Here is a 24,065-nt window from a genome sequence, read left to right as displayed (position 1 = left end):
TAGGTAAATGACTTAGTAATTTGCATTTTTCAACTTAAATATATATATGCCTGCAGTAGTCAGTCCCCTCTCTCACTTTATTAAAAATCAGTAAGAACAGAGACATATATGACATGTTAAATATATGATAAAGAGTTTAGTAGAAGAGCATAAAGGTCGTGAATTTTAGGAAAGCAGGATAATGTTGCAAAATAAGGAAATACTATGATTGTGTTGACTGTGCAACCTTACTGAGACAGCATTTTATTTTCCATTTTATGAGATCATCTCGGAATTACTCTGGACATTTTATTTCCCCAGTGACAGGTGCTCACTAGTCTGACAGTGTCCATAATTCGGTTTTCTATATTATTCAGCACAGCACTCTCTCTATACTGTGCCCACACGAGAAAGTTCTTATCCTTAAATACATCTGGTCCCTACCTTACAATGGGATCACAATGTAGAAGGGCTGTGACTGCAGGCAACAGCCTCTTGAAAGGATTTGCTGCTCCCCGGTCTAACAAGGCACCACAGTGTCTGTGCACCACTGTGCTTCTGCAAACAGAAGCACAGTGATCTTTGGAGCAGATCATGGTGTGCTTGTGCTGAAGCATGCACAGCGGAGAACAATTCTCTGTTGATCAGTTTAGACTGAGATTTTCAGAGATTATAAGGCCAGACTTTGGCAGGTTTCTTTTTCTTTCCCCATGGGAATACAACCATCATCTACTTTCTAAATATTCGCCAAATGTCAGTTCTTGGATTGTAAGTACAGATGTACTTGCAGATTTTTTTGTTTTGTTAACACAGGAAACAAATGACAATAATGGTAACAAAAACGTTCACCGTTGGGATTTTAGAGATAGTTAGAAAAAATAAAAGCTTTTTGCAAAAGTTCCTGCCTGAGACATTTCTTCCTCTGAAGAAATTTACCATAAGCAATAGCACTCGTCAGAGTTTTGCTCAAGTGAAAATGTATTCTCACATCTGTAAGTTTTTGATAACCGTTAACTGCAGCTAGCAGTTCCAAATCATCTATATCACAGTTAAACAGAAATGTTTTCATTAAAAAAAAAAAAAACACAACACTTAACATTAAGATTGCTAACGTTCATTCATTATTTCCTATAGGTCCAATAAGCACTTCAATATTTAACAAAGCATTTGTTATAGAAATAACAACTATAAAACTAAATAACAAAGTCAATGTGTATATTCACATTATGCATGGAACAACAGGCTTTCACACAACTGACTCTGACTGGCAGCCGAAAGTTTCGGCTCTTACAAAATCAGAATAGAAGTTTCGTTCTCCTCCATGCTACGCAAGGCACATGTCAATGTAATTCAGTTCAAACAAGTGCAATGGCATTGGGTTAAAGTCATAAAGCACAGTGGCAAGAGATGCGGATGAAACAGTGGCCCTACTTAACACAGTGAATGTTTTTCTACAGATTACGACAAAACCAAGAATGGCATTTGCTTGAATTCCAGCTACTTCATTATACTAAGTATGTACCCCCCAAAAAAAGTCTTTTTGTCAATAAATTAAAATAGTCTTCAGATTTACACATATGCATTCTGAGGACAGCTTACTTGTGATATGAGCCAGTTTTCTAAAATGTTTTTTGTTTGTTATAGGTGGGAAGAGGTGTCATTAATGATGTTTTAAAGACTTCCAAGAGTAAACAGGAACTGGCAAAACTGACCGTGATCACTGCTTCTATGAAATAAGAATATCACTTCCACTGGTGAAGATATATCAGAATTTAAATTTGACCACATAATTCCAAATTTACAAGCTAATGGTAATAAACCCCAAAAGAAATGAACTATAAGGAAAAAAAAAACATGTACTGCAAATTTATTATTTCTGCTATGTTTAGCACCAACTTGAAGGCAAGTATCCTAAAGTAAATATTAAATTCCGTCTTAGCTCTATAGCGCATTGCCTTCTTCGCTTAATTTGCATGCAGCAGAGCAGTGAGCTACAAAATTAGTCAGCTACGTAAATTCCAATATCAAATATATACAGGTAAGCTTCTATATGGATTCTTACTTAATGAACTTTATCTGAGACTTTGTATATATCATTCTATGCTTCTACATTCTACGTAAAACGTTTTACATTTTAGTATGTGAAATAGGAAAAAGGCCTTTACCCATTCTTTACTGAAGGTCAAAATTAAGCTCCCTGGAGTCTCGAGACTAACAAATGCCATGAAATGGAATGTGTGGCACTGTTCCAGTTTCAAGAAGTAAGTTTGGAGGGCAGGGACTTATTTTATGTGCTGAGATATGGCTGCAGAGAGGCACACAAAGTCTATGAAATTTAATTCTATGAACTGAAGCAATTCATACATTAGAAATCAGAGATTTATTTTTTTTAATCTTGTACAAAGTACAAAACATGTTTTATATTAAGCACAGTTTTAAGTACATTTTGGAAGGAGCTTGTATAAACACAACTCTGTGAAAGGGATTAATACAGAATCAAAATGCTCTCATGGAAGGCCAGTTGATGGTGTACCTGGGAAGCCATATGACTCAGAATGTTAAAGTCTATGCATAGATTTCTTATGACCAAAGCAAAATTCAGAAAACACACTGATCAAAACAAACTGAATGGATCACATTCTCCAGCTTCTGTCAGACAGAAAAGCCAAGCATAATCTATTGAATTTGTCACAGAACTTAGAAGTTTCCAAAAAAAAAAGTTGAAGATTTTTTCATGCGCAGACTGAAGCAGTTACACCATTTAGGGTCTTAACTTGGAACGGAAAGTTTAGAAGAGCTATAGAAAAGCGTGTTTTATTTATTTTTACAGGTCTGTGTTTATTTTCCTCTAAATATTAAATTAAGAAGGAAAGGAAGATAACATTGTTTGCCTCATAAAACAGCATCAAAACATGCACCAGGAACTTATGACTACAATGAGAGAGAAACAAGCAGCATTCAGCTGCAGAGACTGGCCTCCATTTTCACGTCTAGTAGCTTCACAGCATCTTTCTGTGTGGACAAGAATTGTTATAGAAAATTAAGACTATGAAAAAGAAAAAGTAGATAAAGCTTTAAAAACAAAGTATGAAAAGGGAAAAAAAAGGGTAGTGGAAAAGAAAAAAAGAAAAAATAATCATTTCACTACTTACATTGTGCCAAAGACAATCACTTGAAAGACATCATTCTAATAAAAACATTAAATTATAATTAAAATGTGTATGAAATTGTAATAATTGAAGTACTTTGGAGTTGTAGAATGGTCAAATCTGGATACTAAAATATTCAAACCACAAAAAGTATGTACCTTAATAGCAGCAACATGGTTCTTCACAGTAGTTGAAGTGTCAAACGCTTTGTTCTAACTTTAAAACAATTTATTTAAGCACTTAACCTGAAGCATGTGACCAACCCTCTTGAGTTTCCCTTCAAAAGACCCGAAAATATTCAGCCAAGCCCAGCCTAAATACAAGCTTTCATGTGTTTCACACTGGAGGTACTTGGAACTCAAGAAACTACAATGCACACAACTACAATCAGAAATAATGGATATTTGAAGCAACAATGAACAGCAGAATGCAGGCTAAAAGAAGAAACTGTAAAAAAATAAAAGTAAATAATTACATACAAAAAAAAAGGGTTTCGAGCATGCATGAACATAAAGAAGCAGAAACTTGATAAACTTATTGGCAAGAAGAAACAGCTTATCTCATTTCTGAATTATTGTAGGAATCAAGAATGGACCATTGTCAAAAGCTGGCCTTAATAATATGGACATAAGCCCGATTGAAATACCAATGCAATGACCAATGCAATTAGCACAGACAGCTGGTAATTATTTAGATGTTGACTTTAATACTAGAGTGCGAACGGAACAAAAAAGCTTTTCAAAATACACAACTTCTTAGACATTCAAGTCCTCACAGTATGTCTGGATGTAATCCAGTGCAATATATGAAGTCTGCATATATATTTTCTACTAACGTTTATATTGAAAGTTCACTTTTTGTCAGATAATGCAGTCAAGTTTATGCAATATATTTTAAGCATCTCCATCTCCTTGACTGGATATTAAATTTTTTTTTTTTTTAGTTACAGTGACAGTAATAATATGGATAGTGATTAATATCACTGTCAGGCTACTGTTTCAAAATAGATTTCAAAAGAAATTGAAATGTAGAAAATCTTGTGTAGTTTGAACAATAATTTTGGTTACATTTGAATTTACTTTAAAAAAGTGTATTTTAAGAAACTGTAATGGAAGTAGATGAAAAGTCTTAAGTCTCCCATTTTTATATGAACTGTATTATTTTAGTTCCTTAATGTAATTAGTCAAGCTTTAAAACAATTTATTTTAGGTTAACATCAGTGCAGAGGACAATTTGTTAAATCTCAGCACAAATATGGTAGGGTATTTCTCCTCTCTATCAAGCTCACCATCTAAACACAAAGTTGTCTGGTGGATAAATCATCGTCTCTTTCCAAAAATACATGCTCTGACATGCAGAATGTAAATGCTATCCAAAATCAAAGGATTTTTTAAGTTTTGGGATTTGAATCTTACAGAGTTCTGGCATCATATTTCAAATTTGGCTTAAACCACGGAACTGTTATTTTGTGAACATGTTCTGGTGGAAAAATTGCTATCAGGACTTGGATGCTTAATATTCAACCAATGCATTATGCATGTATAATGTAAATGTTCCTATTTCACAAATACATATCTGAGTGTAACTAACTATGAAGTAGAAAAAAAAACAATATAAGGAAGCTAAGAGTGTTTGGACTTTACCCAATCTTCACACGTATGTTTACTTTGGTATTTTTAATGATGCATGTTTTTTGAAGAAATTATTATGTTCAAGCTGTTCAAAATTCAAAGCCAGATATTTTTATTAAGAATATGTATAGCAAGAAAATCTTTGATACAGTAAACTTCCAACAGCTGTTTTCATAACTCAGCTTTTATCATATTAACATATCTAATGATCTAATCTTTTAATGAACATTCTTTTAGTTATTATATAATTCATTATTATAAATAATGCTAGCAGTTACTTATAACAAATACCTTATGACGAATAAGAGTGCCATACTTGTTAAGTGTGACCTAACACTTCAATAATCAACACTTACGATTATTTTTTTTATAGTATTCAAAAAGATTAAGTAAACCTTAACTTACAATGCAAAAAGAAAAAAAACACACTTTCTTTTGAATCAGAAATTCTGTGAATACAGAGTAATTCTTTGACTATTATTTATTTATTTTCATAGTATTCTACTGCTTTTCTAGTATTCAGTGGTAGTTAATTTGTGTGATAGCTGTACTGTAAGATCCATTTTGTCAAAAATAATATTTTTATTCATTTTTTTTTTTTTTGCCTATGATCATCTATGATTGCACTTATAGTGCAATTGTCTCTCTGAGTCATATCAAGTAAGCTCTGTAAATTTCATAGTGATTTCTAACCCTTTTCATATAAAAAAAATGTTACAATCTTTGCAGGAAATTGAGCAAACAACTGTTTTTAGCCTACAGCAAGAACTTTTAATGTCACTTACAACAATGTTAGTCTGGAATTGACGAAAAATGGCTCTTACTCAGCAAATTTTAGTACTGGTTTGCAAACCAAGAGCAAATGCGTTTTGTGGGGGCTACCATCTTTCTGTGGTTTTGGATATCATTTTCTCTGATTGATTATGATTCTTACCAACAACTACTGTTCTCAAAACATAAGATCTCAAAGACATTTAATCTCTCCTCTCTGCTCTCTACAGAACTTTAGGTAGTAAATAAACTTTCTTCTTTCAACACAGCAATACATGCTGACAACTCTGTGTTACGTTTTTAATGCAGAATTATGATCTGAACAACAGTCTGACAAAAGTCTTCGTTTTTGATTTTGGAATGACAGTGTCCTTCAAGCTAGGAGAAAATCACACAGGTAACCTCACAAGGGTAATGCTGCAGCTCTTCCTTGCCTTGGGAGTATGATCAGAGCTGTGAAGAGAGACTAACATCCTCAAAGCTTTCTTTTTTGACTACTGTATTTTGTTCTTCCTTTTAGATTTGACTAAAAAGCTAACTAGTCAAAGCTGTGGAGTCTTCACAGGCAAAGTAAGGGATCTTTCAATTTTGGCTATTACACAAACCCAATGGAACCAGATACAAAAACTATGTACTTGATGTATATGTTTGAAAGAACAAGGTTTTGGATTTCTACATTTGTTAAAAATACATATAAATTTAAATATGCATAAATAAAGAATTTTAGTGTATTTTAACAAGATGGAAAATCCAAAGATAATTAAAAACCTATTTCTCAAAGAGTTCATTCTAAAGTTAAAGTTCTCCCAGCCCGTTTACAGAATTAATCTATAAATCAGTCAATTAACCAATATTAGTAACATCAGTTATATTATGAAAAAAGTTATATTGTTCACAAAAAAAAATAAAATATTACTATTTTAAGAGAAAAACTCATCTAGACTATACCTATGCATCTTATCCATCAAGCAATTACAGTTTCTTGATTTAGAGATTTGGATCTGGAAATCACTACCAAGAGATTGAATTGCAGAGTTGTAAAAATAAGTGAACACTTGGCAGCTGATCTAGAGGAACTACTAGGTCTACAATCCTTCAACAAATGTACAAGTGATCACCTGTCTTGGAGGAAAACCTTGTCACAGAAGAATGGAACCAAGCTAAACATAGATATATAAACCTTAACTGCATTTATAAAATGAAAACTGTATAAAGAGATACCCACTGCGGTCTTAAAATTACTGATCCTTGGAATAGAAATTTTTTCTTTGCAAAGATCTTCAAACTCATGTGTTTTTGTATTTCTTTTTGGTTTAAATTAATTCCTGCTATCCCAGCTACTGTGAGGATCAACAGTCAGAAAATTACAATTGTTCTTTCCGAAATTACTCCGAATGATTGTTGAAAGTATGTACATTTCTAATACAGCATTTATCCTACTGAGGTACAAACAATTTGGCTTCTATCCTCAGCTTCCAAATTTAAAAAAAAAGGCTTACAGAAATATATTATTTTTGAAGCCTCTATTCTCTGGTGAAGTTTACTGAAGTTGTCAACTGCATTCAAAAGTTATCAGAAGACACACACAAAAACTGATGGATGTTTGTGCAGATACTGCACACACATATACATACACAGGCACCGTGGTCACAAGTCATTAGCTGAAAATCAAGCCAAGATGTTTTTCTTAAAGAATCAATACATAATGTAATTCTACAGCCTTTTCCTGGAGATTCAAACAGGTACCTTAAAAGCCTCAAGTAATGGCTTCTAGTCCTGGCTCAAGCAGCTACTGGCAGCCTTTCTAGCTTAGTTAAATGGAAAGAGACTACAGAAGAAAAATAACTATAAATGCCCCCAGTCCTCCTACTTTAACTTGTACTGATGCAACTTATCTTTTCCCAGAATTAAGAAAAAGTACCAGACACTAACCCTTAGCTAACTGCCTCTGAATGTGGGTATGTTCTTAAATAACACATCATCAGGGCTTCCCTTCAAGTATGATCACTACTGACTAACTTTGTAAATTACTCAAAAAGGTGTATCTGCAGCCTTTTCCTTGTTCATTAACTACAGAGTTGCTGATTAGAGTTCAAAACCCAGACAGTCAATTTACATTTGCAAAAGCACATGGGTTACTGACTGTGTACTGAGGCAAAAAATGCCACAAATAACTGAAAATCCAACCTGGCCTGAAGAATGTTGTTGTTGCTACTGAAGTGAAAGCAAGGAAGGAAAAAATCTGGCTTGGTGATATGACAAGCAGGGCTATGAATAGAAAACTAGAAAATAATCATAGCAGGGATATCATCACCTTCAGAAATCATGACCCATATTAAGAATCTAAGGAGAAAGGATCAAGCCGAAGAATACTTGAGCAAACTGGAAACACAGAAAGCCATAGACCTTCATGGTATACACCCACAAGTGCTGAGGGAGCTCACAGATGTCACCATGAAGACATTCTTGATAATCATTAAACGATCATGGAGACTGGGAGAGGTGCCTGAGGACTGGAGGAATGCAAATGTCACTTCTATCTCCAAAAAGAACAAAAGGGAGGGCCCGGGGTTCTACAGGCTGTTCAGCATCACTTTGATCACTGAGAAGATGATTGGGCAGTTAATCCTTGGAACCATTTCCAGGCACATGAAGGACAGGAAAGTCATCAGGAGTACTCAGCATGGATTCACCAAGAGGAAATCATCCCTCACCAACTTAATAACTTCCTATGATGAAATGACTGGCGTGGTAGATGAGGGGTGAGCAGTATATACTGCCTACCTACACTTCAGTAAGGATTATAACTGTTTCCTATAAGATCCTCACAGAAAAGCTGATAAAGGATGGATGAGGAGAAAGTGAGGTGGATCAAAATCAGCCAGGCCCAGAGGCCCGAGTGGTGGCACAAAGTCTTGTTGGAGGCCAGTAACTAGCGGTGGACACTAGGGGCCAATATTGGGTCCAATCCCGTTCATCATCTTCATTAATGATCTGGATGATGAGGCAGAGAATTCCCTCAGCAAGTTTGCAAGTGATGCAGAACAGGGAGGAGGGGCTCATGCATAAGTGGGTTGTGCTGCCATTCAGAGGGATCTCAACAGACTGGAGAAATGGGCTGACAGGAACCTTATGAACAACAAAGGGAAATGCATAGTCCTGCAACTGGGGAAGAAAAACCCCATGCACCATTATATGCTGGGGGCCGCCCAGCTGGAAAGCAGCTTTGCAGAAAAGGACTTGGGGTTCCTGCTGGACATCAAGTTGAGCATGCACCAGCAATGTGCTCTTTCGACAAAGCAGGCTAATGGTGTCCTGGGTTGCGTTAGGAGTGTTGCCAGCAGGTTGAGAGAGGTGATCCTTTCCTTCTACTCAGCACTGGTGCTAAAGCTATACCTGGAATGCTGGGTCCAGTTCTCAGCTCTCCACAAGAGAGGTACGGAGTTACTGTAGAGAGTCCATAAAAAGAGCCTTTAAGAGGATTAAGGGACTGAAGCATCTCTCCTGTGAGGAAAGGCTAAGGGAGTTGGGACTGTTCAGCCTGGAGAACAGAAAGCTCAGAATCTCAATGTGTACAGACACCTGAAGGGAGGGTGTAAAGAAGACGGATCCAGGCTCTCCTCAGTGAAGGACAATGTGAAATGAGCACAAACTGAAACACAGGAGGCACCATCTGAACATAAGGAGAAGACTTTCCACTGTGAGGATGACTGAGCACCAGACCAGGTTGCCCACAGCAGTTGTGTAGTCTCCATCCTTGGAGATGTCCAAAAGTCTGGACACAACTTGCTTATTGACCCTGCCTGAGCAGGGGGTTTGGATGAGATGACCTCCAGAGGTCCACTCCAACCTCAACCACTCTGTGATTCTGTGATGACTTACCCAAAGAAGACATGTCAAACCTTCTGGAGAAAAATAAGGTTATGCCTCCCTTCAAAGGAAGGGAGACTGTACCCTAGGGAGTCTCTTGCAGCCCATGGGGCAAGGCTGTAGGGATGTGAGGGGCACGGAGAGCACCCATAGCAACAGAGGCTGCTGTTTCGCAGTAGGATGTTACTAGAAAAAAAAATCTTCCCCGGTGACCCAGATGGGATCACATGGAATTTATTTCAGCTCAAAAAAGTCACTGAATTGCTTGACTGGGAATAAAATAAAAGACTTGCTTTGAGAGAAAACTGTAGGCATTAGGGAAAGTTATTTCTGTTTTCCTGTACCTAGTAATTCTCAGTCTCTGGAGTAAAAAGTTCATTATCCTAGCTTATATTCTAATAAAAAACTGGCTGTAGAGTACAAAAGCCCAATTTTACGTATGTAATACCTTATAAGACATACGCATACACATTCTAATATGTATATATAAAAAATATGTATAGTACCGGTATAAACTATTTTCATTTTGCATTCAATATGACACCACTTAAAAATCCTAAAGCTGTGTTTTTGTAAAAACTACTGATAAAAACCATGTTTGGCATGGAGTGTCATCTTTGCTACAAGTCATGGTGAAAGAAAATACTACATATTAGACTGTTGCTCTTTGCCTATGACTGTATGATTTTAAGCATCAGTGACAGATATGCACTGAAAAAAAGCAAAAAATATGCTCAGCACTGTAACAGAAAAGGTCATGGGGTTAAAAAGGGATTCAAACTTTTCTAGCTTACTTAATAAGAAATATTCCAATAATTCAAGCAGTATTAAAAATAAAACAAAATAACAAAAAATCCCCAAACCAAAATGAAAACACACAAAAAACAAAACACACAAAAAAAACACCAAAAAAAAAACAGCAAAAACAATATAAACACACACACACAAAAATAAAAATACAGCAAAGTGAAAGAAACAGTTGTAAGGACTTCTTACTGTCCCCAAATGCTTTTCTCATTTTCCTAATTCACCATGATAGTAGTTTATAATGAAGAATAAAAAAATATTATGACAAAAAACAACTTGCAGCCATTTTCAATATATACTGTATACTGGACTTCCAGAGAAACAGCAATGACTGGATAAAAGGCTTTTGAAAGACTACACCTGCATAAATCTCCGCCACTAATTTCTGAAAACTTGTCTAACACTTGCACAAAATATCCTCTCTTAACATCTTTCATTGCATCTTTGTTTAAGATAGGACTATAGATACGGTTTTAGGTTGCAATAGTAATATTTCTGAATGATAGCTATGATTTGGACATTTTTGTACCAGCTGCACAGTACCAAAAGAGAGGATAAATATCTCTGCACTGCTGAGAGATTAAATAGACCCATACAAACAGGCTGTAGTGTCACCCCTGTGAGCTGATAGAATTCGTTTGTTCCCTGTGACACTTAGTCAGAGGGTTTGTTATGGCTGTGGAGGTTAGTCTATGCTGTCCTAAGACTGATAAACAGCTAAGAGCTAAGGCACATAGCTCCTTTGAGAATACCTTTATTACCCACAAAATTAGAAGAAGCTCAATACTAAAGAAAAGCTAAAATGAAATTATCAGATTTTAAGTACTGATTTGTGATATTTTAGAAAAAGACTTACTCACAGGCAAGCACACTGATATTAGATTTGTGCCTACCCACAAGTACTGGTAACTAACATATCCAGTGAGATACTAGAACACGTAAAATACTACATTTAAGACTATGGTGCTCTTTCTTCAAAGCATGATTCTTAAATACATGCTCATACACCTAAGTAAATAGTCAAATGGAAAGACAGAATTGCTGACTGCAAGCAATAACTCAAAAAAGTAGGAAGTAAAATTATATATACATAGATAAAATATACAATAATACATAAATGTATTTGTAAATACAGTCAAGACAAAATGTTTTAACAAGTCCATCTGCTGAGCATTTCTCAAAGATTGTGCAATATTCCATTGGTAAACCCTTCAGAAAACTGGGAAACTCTTATTAAAATGATTACAAATTTTGAGGAACTAATCACAGATGTGAGTGATTCAGTGAACGGAGAGTGTGTTAAAGGCTTAGGAACAGAGATTACAAAACCAAGTATATCTAGCTGGAGGCTGCTGAGGCCAACCATGCGAAAAGTAAAAGGAATGTCTCTCATTTATACACCTAACTGATGCTGATTTGCAGGCTGAGGCATCTTGCTAGACCTAGGACTGGTAATGGAAGATTATCATGTTGTTTTATTATAAAATTTGACTGCCAGCCAGGAGCTGGTACTCACTTGCACTTCCTAATAAATAGGAGATGTGGGTTCTGTGCTCACAGGAGTTGTGTGTTCACAGAAGCACAGTTTTGGCTTCCAGTCCCTGCCCTCAGGGATTACTCTTCTGACATATCCAGTAGCTCTTGGAAGAATAGACTCCTTCTGCAGGAATCAGAACGAAAGTCTGATTTCTTGTGATTACTCCCATTTCCCTGTTAAAGCACCCCTCAAAGGACAACAAATGCATCCTTGCCTTTGTCCCTCTCCAGCTCTCTGATTATGCTTGCACACATTTGCAATGTAGTATTACGTTAAGTATAGCTAACCATCATGATACTTGGGAGATCCCCAAATTCTCTGGAGGTAGGTAATACCCATGAGATTGGGTATATAGGACCTACAGATATCTTGTTTTTGAATGACATTAAGAGCAAGACAGAAACACTCAGTTCAGCTGAAGTGACATAGATCTAGGCATGAACAAACGAAAAGCTTTACGAGCCTTAGAAACTTTTCTACTCATCACATGAATAATTAGGAAAGGAATCTCAGTGATCACAAACAGCTAAGAGGGCACAGGATAGGTGATGCAGATTTCATTCAGAATTGTACCTAATTGCTTTCTTCCTTCTTTGACTTAGCTGTAGATACCTAGCTGCAAATACCCAAGCCTCAAAGCATATAAATAGGGCATCAGCTGAGCTGACTGATACCAGTAAGAACTGACCTGCTTAAAGTTGAGCGTTTTATACACATCATCATGTTTTTAAAAAGTATATTTATATTTTTGTAGTAATGTCATATTAATAATATTAATAATATGCAATTTCATAACAAATAACGATACTGACTCATGAATGCGAACATTAATGTTCCACTGATTTTAGGTCTCTTTGACATACTTTTAAAAAGTGCCTACAGAATGTCTTTATGATGGGAATTTCACACCCTTTATAGGCTTTGCAAAAACAGTTGTCAAGGAAACTAATTAGTTCCACAATCATAATTACAATAATGATTCATATAGAGAAGACTTGATGTTAAATAGTGTAACAGATTTCTCCTTACAACTAGTTAGAGGTTATGGGAGAGTACCAAAAGGAAAAAGCCCCATAATACCCATAAAACTATGTTCAGAGAAAAACATTCTCTCTTCTGCGGCTAAATTAACTAAGCTGCCTTTTACTTCAACGTGTAGAGACCATTTATGTTTTCATTTATGCAGGCATAGCATGTTTCTCTGTTATATTATCTGTGGTAATAATATGGAATAATTTGAGTAATTTTAGCAGGTTAAAGTTAAGCTGTGTTGCAAAACAAGTAAGCTTTGGACATTCAAAAAACTAAAAAAAATGGTTTATACTTTCTGTAAGTCTTTACCTAAGTAAGTTTTAATTTATTTTTCTACTTGATAAATATTATCGTTTCATTGAGGTAATCATTTTCCCTACATTTCTGTTCCTTTTTCCTTTTGACCGTGCAGTGAAACTTTAATTCTGATCGATGGCAATCACAAAGCACTATCTGTTTAAAAGCAAGTGCACAGGACTTATAAAGGCTCCCAATCTCAATCAAGATGCAAATCAACTCTCTCTACAGCAATCAATTCATCAGTCAGATAAGGAGATCTCTTCACCATAACTTGCTTTATAAAAAAATTAAATTATTCATAAAATATCAGAAATTACCATCACAATTTATGTTTATTCTGAATTAAATAATTTTACATTGTTGCACCAAAATATAACTTTGCTTTAGGAAGCACTAAAACTTGATAAATTAGTTACTGAAACACATTCCACTCTTAATTCCTATGAAGTTTTCCTTTAAAAAATTCCAAACCTTCCTATTTACACACTTAAAAACATAACGTTTCTACACATTTGAAAGCTTGTGAATAGGCCTATGAGATGGCTGCATCCTCACTGTGTTATAGTGAATCAGTAAGACAGTATCTAAATAAGCCTATTTGAAGTCTTAACCTTGTCAGACATTAAAATAAATACCCTTATTTTATGTGTACCTTGAAGCACATGTAGCGATATTTGACTTGTACTGAAATCTAGAATTCTAACAAATTGCCTTACAACCAACAAATATGCAGTAAAAGGCGATGTATTAAAATGCATCTTAAATATCGTATTTCTTATTAACTGTCATTGTCTGTGTTGAAGATTCAGCATTTGTTCTGTGCTTACAAATGACATTAGTAAGATCGAAGTAGGAAAGGAGGGTCCCATTGAAGGGTTTTTAGTTGAATCTTTGCTGATAACAGAGCATGTTGTCTTAAACTTTGTCAGTTAAGGAAGACTTCAGTTACCTTAAGAGACTGTTCAACTACCCACATTAAAGTACTATCGGTAGCGAGCAAGCAATTCAGAGAGAAAACACTCTAAAAATCAACTTACCTCTAATAATGTTGGGCTTCGGTGGCATGCTGAATTCATACAATGTTGGTTCAGAAAAACCCAGTCTGTTGGCAGCTGTAATTTGTACTTCATAACCCATGGTCCACTGAAGATGCTCTAAGATGATGTGGTCTTTACTACCCTGTACTTTTTTCTCTAGCCACTGATCTTCCTTATCTTTCTGTAAGGATGCAAATAGTTTAAATTCTCAAAAATTCTTGCATTATTTGTCTAAAATATGTCTACAAAAAAAAAGTTTTATTTCTGAAGACTATGAACATTCAAGTCATCTATTTTTGGAGTTCTGAGTACTCAGGCTTTTTGTAATTTTGTCTACTCTTAATCATTCCATAATGTGAATTTAGGGATTTTGTTGACAGTTTTCTACCTTTTGGGCTGAATTTGTACTTTGCACAAATACAATGTTCAGTGTGGGGAACAGCAGGATAGTTATTTACAATTTCTGCTAAGAATAAATTTTGTAAAAGTTTATTTTATACGGATGTTGCAATTACATTTTGCTCAGTGTTTTTTAAAATAAATTTCCCATTAAACCAAACCTGAATAGTTCATGAATGCAAGCTGTGCTTATATTATACAACTAGTTATATACCGAGTACATAAACTGTAGCAGTATGTTGTACTACAGTAACATATTGCAAACCAGGCTGTATGCAATAATATAAACACCATTAAGACAGTATGCAGTCCTATGCTTATGCCGGTGAAAGGATACATTTAAATCAGTGAGATAGAATCATAGAGAAAAAAAGAGTTCTGATAATTCAGACACTTATAATGCATCTATACAAAGGAAACAAATGAGGACTTAGGCAGCAACCTGACCTCTGGCATTTCACAAATTTGGACTGCTTACCTTTGCAATCTCTTCTTTTAGTATTTTTAGAGCATAATATATTTTAATTATTCCTTATACAAATGAGAAATAGAAAATAATAAGAAAAATAATAAAACAATATATACCGGGAAGCACTCAAGCCGTCATGCTTAAAGGAGTTCAGTAACGGTAAGAATCCACGCAGTTCTGTTTTTACAAAATGCACAGTGCCAAAAACTATGTCTGAGAGCCAAATATTGGCCATCCAGCCCATACAGCAACACAGTCAATAGCTGTCTGAAGAAAAACACCTTTCAAGTAGAGAGAAGTGTAGTTTTTTGCTACAGACCACTATCCATCTTGGTAGCTTATATTTAGGATCTTTGCTGAAGCATCTTGCTCTTGACTGATACAAGCGTCAAAGAAAATAGTGTCTAAATTAGACAGTTCAGGGCTCAGTCATGCTGCTTATGCCTGTTCTTTTCGTCCCCAGTCTCCAGAAAATACACTCACATACTGAGATCCCTTAGGTGCACTGCTGCAATAACTTATTTGCTGTCAGCACTGAGTGTGTTGACTCCTCCATATTGACTTTGCCTTTTGTTAAACCCTTCCTGCTCCTTCTACACCTTCATTGCCACTTGGTAGTCCTGAGAATGATACTAAAACAACTTTTCAGGAACATATGTAGCAAGATGGAAGTGGCTGCAGCAGTGGACCCACAGAAAAAATCAGAATGGTAGTTAACATTACAAGTTATGTAAAAAACCTAAATACCCTACCGTAAAAATAGTTTACCCATCATATAGTGAAACTGATATTTTCTATTAAAAAAAATCAGTTTTATAAATAAAGTTAGTGTTAGACCTCACAGATAACTTCTCTTGCAATTATCTGACATGCCACTAAGTGAACCACTTATATTTACATTCCACTGAGTGAATCCATTTATACTTCCACACCAAACTAATTTTTCAAACTGTATTTTTGTGTAAAACCAATGAAATAAAAAGAATTAATACAGATCACAGTATGCACATGTAAGTACTCCTTAGTAATGACAGGAGCAGCACTGTTACGTAGTGCTCAATTTCAGTGGCTGTTTGAATTGGTGACATTTTGGAGGAGTTAGAAAAAAAATACACCTATTGATATTCCAAAGAATATCAATATGAGAAAATTAGAAGGGGAGTTCATGATCTTGGTGCATGCGCATATAGTGACATTCACATATATGTGAATGTACTAAGGAATTCTGAAGAAAATACAAATCACAGAAGGAGAAAAAAAAATACACCAAAATTGGAAAATAAATATTCAGGCTAACATAGTTTCCGCAGGTAGAAAAGACTGCATTGCAAACATATATATATATTTTGAAAACAATGGTAGAACTACATGTAGTGAACAGAATGAGGTTTGTACAGAAAACCGTACAGGTTTCTGTATGAGGATGCTCCTCTACAGACATAAAATTAAGTGACAAAGCAGTTGTTCTACAGTTTGGTCAGGTTAAGAATAATGAAAGAGCTGAAATGTAACAGGATACCTGCATGCTATGCCAGGGAAGTGACACCTTAAGATTAGTTGAAAGTGAAGCCTACTGGGTGGACTGAGATAATTGAAACAGGCAGAGTCCAAGCACTGAGCTCAAAGACATCAAAGTGTTTTATGAAGAGTGACAAGCACAAAATGGGAGAAAGAAGAATAAAGAAAGTATCTGGAAAGCAAGTTGTCTTCTAATGATGAAGAGAGGAAGTCTTCTGGAATAGTCTACTTTTGGCATCTTAAAGACAAAGAACAACTGCAATGTCCTCAATTCTAGCTGTTTCTTCACATGCATTTTCAAGTACTAAGTAGAGCTCAGTAATGTGTTGAGATTTATTTTATTATTAGAGTAGAAATGCAAAAGAACAAGAAAACAAAAGACTCTCAGTTAAATCCTCCTACAAATCTCCTTGTTTATCCTTTGATTGGTAGATTAAAGAGCAAAAAAACAGAACTATAAAAGAACACTTCAACTTTATTAGGCTGTTCTATTATTAATATTCCTTAAAATTTATAGGAAGCTCTATAAATGCACAGTGTTTTACAACAAATGAAAGGAACTCTGAAATCATGAACTGCAGTCTAATTTGAGGGGTGAGTTAATGTAAATGCCTTCAATCATCATTTACTATTAGCAGTTGTATCATTAATACGCATCAACAAATCCACATTTTCAGAAACTGCAATCAGATCTGCAACCTCAGAGATTCAACTGTTCCTTCACTTGTATTTTGCTTTGTTTTATATAAAGCCCAAATACTCCTTTACAGAAGGTCATTGATGCTGTGACACTGACAAATGAGTGTCAGTTTCTGGGGATCTCACTGCCCACTTCCACTACTCTTAAGCCTTAAATTTACATCACTCTTAAGCCTTAAATTCACACTGTCCTCTTCCCAGGATCAGTCTTCAGTTGAAACAAACCTGCCACAATGCCACAGACTAAAGTGGCAAAACTAAGATTTTGTTTATTTCTTAAATATCTACAAAATCTTAAATATTGTCTTCAAATATAAGCATCAATGAATTTTTTTCTCAGAAGTGCCTAGGAGCTAGATTTGTAAGACAGCTATGAGTAACCTATGCACCTTGACAAAAAAGGAGTAAATAAACGTAACACTCCAGTCTACTTGACTGCTTCTCAAAATCAAGGTCACATCTAACAACAGTGGAAGTAAAGCCAATCCCCTGTTTGGCCACTTAACTATTTACTAGTCTAGAAAATAACATCTCTTTATTTAATGGCCATTTTGTATTATACCTAAGATTACATTCTTTGGGAACTTGTAAAAAGCAATTAACTCCTTCCAACCTTTCCTCTCCAAATTCTCTAAATTGTTGCACTGAAAATTCAGCTCAAACAAGCTTGCTATTACATTGGTCAGTGTGATAATAAAAAGAAAAAGGGCAGGAGGCGCCACACTATCTTGAAAGCCAACAGAAAAAAGAAAAAAAAAAAGAGAAATACTCAGGAAAAAACAATCTGACTGTTTAAAGCAGTGACTTCACAAGAATTCTCTTGTGAAGTTTTATAGGTCTGGGTGATGTTTTAGAAAAGGCAATACAAGACGAGTGCCGAACAAAGCACAAAATGGCTGCTAATTTATATAGTGTTAAAATGCACAGAAAGTTCAAGGGTCTGGCATGTGAAGTGGAACTCTGAGATGAGAAAAAGAATAGTTTATGGCAAGTATCTCAGAGTGGGAGTGAATGAGAAATTCTCTCCATTTAAATTATTCATGTTCTACAAGCTTTTTTTTTCTAGAACATATCATCAGGCAACAAAATGAACACAGTCATCCATCAACATAATCAAACATGACTGAAGCACATGATCAGAAATCCAACAACTGTCAGTACCAAAATTCAGAGCATCAGTAGTAACACTCTCACAGGTCAACATGGGTAACAGCTTTTAGGCCTGCAAAAGCTAATCTCTCTGGTTTTATTTCCTCCAGATATCATTATGGATGCAAAATGAGACAAAAAGAAATGTTTGCTGTTACTGTTTTTCAAAATAAGCTTTTATGTAATTTTTCTTGCCTCTACTTAAAAGTACATAACCATAAAAGATGGATTTTTTTTTGTTGTTATTTCATTCTAATTTTTTACCAAAACTTGGCATTAAAAGGAACCACAACGTCCTTTCTTTTCCCCCCCCCCCCCCATCTTATTTTTGGGGTTCTGTGGCCCGAAAATATGGAAAGAGAATTCCCTTTTACAATCACTAAGAAGCCTATTTCAAAACTTGTCTTTTAAGCATTATGAAATTCAATTCAGGATATGGTACCAAACTCATAATTGAAGGCTTGGAACCAATCTCTTCAACATAATACCATATGCAGACAACATAAAGCACCAAGCACAAATTCACAAATGCAACATGTGCAGTTACAGAATATCCACTGTCAAAAGACATTTGAGCAATAAGCAGGTACTTTTGCTTGTGATGTGTGAGTTGTGTAAGTGATTATTCCCGTATGATGATCACACATTACCTGCATGCTGTTTCTGGTGCCTCAAGCTGTGTGACACCTTCCATTTGCTGCTTTGTAGCCTCCCTTTCCCGAGCAGGCCTGTGCTTGTCACCTACCTACTTCTCCTGAGCTGCTGCGGCAATTTCTCCCTGTATCCCAAATGCTTTTTCCTTCTGTTCTTTAATTCCTCACTCTTTGCAATATGTAACTCCATGCTATGATCTCTTCAGCCATCCCCACTAGCTTTTAGTTTACTGCTCTCATACTTGGCAGATTGCACAGCAGATAATAACTGTTTACAAATCCAGTACACAGTTCCCCAGCAATTTACATGTATAAAGCTTAATTTCCATTGTGCAACACCAGCACCTGATCACGTGTGCCCCAACCAACATTAGCAGTGCCAAAACAACGAATGACCAAAGGAGAGCCCAAGTAGGTCCCTATTAGAACTACACAGTTACTATGAGAAATGTAGCTGGGGGGGGCACCTCCTTCTGCACTGGACAGGATGCCTGTCTGGGGACACTCCTCTTCCCAGCTGGCTGCTGGGGGGCAGTTTCCAGTTCCTTCTCCCTCTCTTCCTATTCTCTCCTATGATAATTTTGAAGACAAGGTACACCATCAGCTTTGGACTCCATTAGTAAAGCATTGTAAAACTCTCCCAACTTACTTTGTAGAGCAGCATGAATCAAATTGAGACTGGTATTCATAAAAACTGCATAATCCTTCTCCAAAAAACAACACAAAATGGGAGACTTCTTGTTATTTGATTACAGTAAGTAAGCCCTGCCCATAACATGAATTAACTTATGTTAGGAAAGCTAAAGTTAGCAAAAAAAGAAAACTTACCAGTGTCCCTAGATTATGCTATAATATTTCTACAGTATCTTAAATGCTGTCCTACTCATAGTTTTAAGAGATCTTTATAAAACTTAAGCATGAAAGGACTAACTCAGTAAGACATGAGCTGTTATGAAACACATAGAAGAAAGGCCATTGATATGTAGCTTGTTATCTAATATGCTGTTTAAACATGGAAGCAAATACACTGGTCCAGGTGCTAGTAATGAGGCTGGCAAGAGCTACAGAAAAGTCAATTAAATACGACCAATGAGGAAGATAGAAGGGAGGCAGTCAACAGATAATTAAGAACTTTAAATAGCATGCATTCATTCTGATTAAAACACCAAAAAATTACTGTGCTTTTTTGTTGTAAGAAGACCTTTAATTTAGTCAAATTGCTTTTTCAATTGGAAGCTTAGGGAGATATGGATTTCAGCTCCAAGTAAAAGCTATCTCCTGTAACCTATTATGTTTCTAGTTACTGCTTAAATTGTACATTTATCTTTCAACAATAAACAAGAAAAATGACATTCTATTCTGTAATATTGTACCTTAGTCAAAACACTGGATCAAAATCATGTTTCCAAAGTTATTCAGGATAGATCCAAAATCATTTACCTTACTTAAATCACAGAAACACATTAAATACCTCACCTTGCATATATACATGATATCCATACCTTGATGCTAAATTTATTTAGCAAATAATTTAGGAAAATCATTTTACATGCCAGGCTAAGCACTTGGATAATCCCAGAGCTAACATCAAAAAGTTGCATTATAGGAAACATACGGAAATGTGACAAAAATTATTACAAAATAAGGAGCTCGCTTTTCCTGTTTGGAAACACTAAAGTTCTGCATTTAGTTTATCAAAATATGCTAATTTCTATGAAGTATAGTCTTCACTACCTTCTGTTTAATGCGTTAAATATTTGGTGTTATATATCCAATCTCTTTCAGACTCTTGAAGTGGATGTATAAATCTGCTACTTTATACTCTGGTAAAATATTTTCTTCCTGGGTCTGGTCAGATAAAAGTGGTGTAATCTTTCTAAAAAAATGCAAGGAAGTTATTAGAAAATGCATATTTTTGAATTCATTTTATTGATTTTGCCAGCTGTAGAGTTACTTCTTCAATGCAAATATTTCTAAATGTAGTATATCCGGAAAGATATTTTAGGTGCTTTTATTAAAAATAAATACATTTAAATAGAAAAATACATAGAAGACATAATTTGCTGAAAAATAAAATAGACATTGCAAGAAATACTGTATTCTAAACTTGCCAGATTTGACAAGAGAATGACAAATCAGATGCCAGCTGAGAGACCAATAAACTATGCAAGGGGAGCGTTAAAGAACTGGTATATAAACTGAAACTTTTGAATGTCCTAGCAATTAATAAATTACTGGGCTTTTGATATTTTAAAGTGAACTTTGGAATCTAGAAAGATTAATTAATCTCCTTTAAAATGAATATGGAACACTGAAAACATATCTGTAAATTTATAGTTATTACAGATGATTAACTTGCTTTTCAAACAGCCTTTAATTATGTAACTTTAATGTCTGCTAATTGACTGCACTTTTGAGAGCTGAACATGAAAGTTCCTCATTTACCATGTAACAAAACAGAGAATACGTAAGTTTTCTTATTAGAATGAACCTTCAGTTACACCTTTAGGAGGAGCAGGGTGTTTTTCTTTCATTCTTTCATTCTTTTTTTTTTCTTTTTTATAATCTGGCTTTAGTAACCTAGTCCCAAGAGAAAACATACTATACTATATCCTAGGTTATTTTTCTTCTTTTCTTTTTGTAGTATGTAAACTGTTTTGTTACGTTTCAAATAATATCAGCAACTGTCTCTACGTTAAAAACAGGCATTACTAAGCAAAACCTGCCTAGTTTGATTCACTGAAATACTTACACTTCTGTATTTCACAATATATTCCAAAATGGGGGCACCTCCATCATCTTGTTTAGTTATGCTAAGTTTAAAACTCTTGCCACTTCCTGGTTGTCCGTGAATTGATGGGGGGCTTGGCTCCCCTAAATAACAAAAAAGAAAAAAAAAGTGGATAAAAATAATTTAGCAATGACAGAAACCTCAAATTACTAGTGGGAGCTTGTCCATAATCAAAATCTTTAAAATCAGCATGACTCTTCCACACACTGCAGAGTATCTTGAACGTGTGTTAAATGTTTTGCTTAAAGTGTGTTCTAAACTAGGTTAATAATCTCACACAAGGAAACAAAATGATATCAAGTATGAAAGAGGTATCAGATTGTTTGAGACTTTCTGACTTTTTACACTTTCAAATGTCATTTACTTCAGAAATGATTTAGCCATCAATTCAGCAAGGCTGGTAAGCTGCTACTCACACTGAAATTTATGAGTAACACAGAAAAGCATTCTTAGTGTTAAGCATGAGCTTTAGTCCTATATTCCAGACCTGAACTGTAATAAGTATTAGATAAGTTGACTTTTCAGTAACTGTGTCAAGCCAAAATTAGATGTTTTTAAAGTAGTCTATATAAAGAATGAATGTAAAGAATAACATTTTGAAAAGAAGAAAAAATTTCTCTGTAATGGAAGGAGAAAAATAATCTTAAACATACAATTGATTGGTTAATTGCCAGCTTTTATCACTTTGCTAATGGCATTTCACAGACCAATTTTAATTTCTATATATAATGCCTATTGTAAAATTTCAAATCAGGTCCTAAATTAACACATCATAATTGTCTTCTATTCAAAATATCTGTAGATTTCCATTCACCCAGAGATATCTTGTTACTTTAGAAATATTTACAATATTTGTTATATTTGTGTTTATCTCTTGTCAAGGGAAAAAAATATTTAAATCTCATCACAGATTTTCCTAGCTTTCTGTCAGATAACATATGTATCAGTTCTATCAATTTCTATTGCTTTTCTACCAGGTATAATGTGCTATATGAATAATAGCAAATTATTCTGTCATATAGTATATTTAGAATATACATATGTTTTAAACAAAAATAAATTTGAAAGCTGACGAGTTACAGGTTTTGGACAGAAGAAACTTGTCAATATGAATATTGACACAGAAAAACATAGAAATATTTTGTGTTATTTCTAGTTGCATGACTATTACTGTTCATTCCATTAGGGGCAGTATTCTTAGCTATACTGAGTAACATCCTACTCTGAAACCAGTTCAGTTACAACATTTTATGAGAGACAGATCTACTGATATGTTGCTGATGTATTTTCGTGTAACCTGAGCACTATACAGTGCTATCTGTAGTTCCTTTATTTTTAATTCTTCATTTGTGTTTCATTTATTCATTATTTTTTTCTGTTTAAAATTATATTTTCATTAATATAATTAATAATTTTCATTAATAATTTTCATTAAAATATTTAATCATTAAATCTGAATTTCTTGTCTATAAAGGTTACTATAAATATAGATTTGGCTTTGCATCATTTGCCACTTTCATATCATAGTTAAAACAATGTATTCTTATTATTTTTCTATAGCTTAAGGTTTTTGTTTTAGACTTGATAGTTACAAAACTTGTGGTAGCATGATCTGCTGGGAGAATGTCTCCAGAAAGGGCTAATTAATTTCTCCCAGATGTGTGTAATACTCTGTGTGTAAATGAGAAAAAGTCCTTCATCTAGTATATTTCATGTTCTGTGCTCTTGAATATAACATGAAGATTTGTCTGTCTCAAAAATACAAATAATTTAAGTCCATCCAATTTTAAGTTCATTTGTATTATTTGTTGAAGTTCATTCATATTATTTGTTGGAGAGGATAAGAGAAACAAAATTTCAGAGAAACAATGTAAAGAAGACTGATGTTATATGCTGCTTCACAGTGTATAAACATAAACCATATTATCCACAGTGAATCATACTTGAAATTATTAGCTGATCCGGAAGCAACATACTCAAGTAAGAATTTACATTTTTATTTAATAGCACAAGTATTACTCACGGACAGGTAAGGTCTGAAATATCTCGATTTTGCTATATTCTCCTTGCCCTTTTCCATTTATAGCAGCTACTTTGATTTCATATGTCGTGTTTGGTTCCAAATTGCTGAGAACAACAATTGCTAAAGGAAAGAGAAAAAAATACAGAAACAAAATTTGATGAAGCAATGCATTTTAAAAAAGCCAATTTCATTTTATTTTTATTTTTATTTTTATTTTTTGCTTTACCTGCTTTACTCAGAGTCCAATTTTC

The 24,065-nt window shown here is 34.7% G+C and overlaps 1 protein-coding gene across 1 annotated transcript in view; it reads right to left on the bottom strand.

Moving 5' to 3' along the window:
- The window catches only part of NCAM2 (neural cell adhesion molecule 2), a 286,892-nt gene that overhangs the window by 21,998 nt on the left and 240,829 nt on the right, over window positions 1–24,065 (bottom strand). Inside the window, exons 13-15 of the mRNA XM_035545772.2 lie at window positions 23,815–23,934; window positions 21,753–21,874; window positions 14,114–14,294 (exon numbers count right to left, since the gene is read on the bottom strand). Coding sequence (XP_035401665.1) covers window positions 14,114–14,294; window positions 21,753–21,874; window positions 23,815–23,934 — 423 coding nt within the window. The remainder of the gene's footprint in view (window positions 1–14,113; window positions 14,295–21,752; window positions 21,875–23,814; window positions 23,935–24,065) is intronic.

This window comes from Cygnus atratus, chromosome 1, assembly GCF_013377495.2.
Source record: "Cygnus atratus isolate AKBS03 ecotype Queensland, Australia chromosome 1, CAtr_DNAZoo_HiC_assembly, whole genome shotgun sequence".
In the NCBI taxonomy this organism is placed as follows: domain Eukaryota; kingdom Metazoa; phylum Chordata; class Aves; order Anseriformes; family Anatidae; genus Cygnus; species Cygnus atratus.
This window is presented reverse-complemented; position numbering and strand designations above follow the sequence as displayed.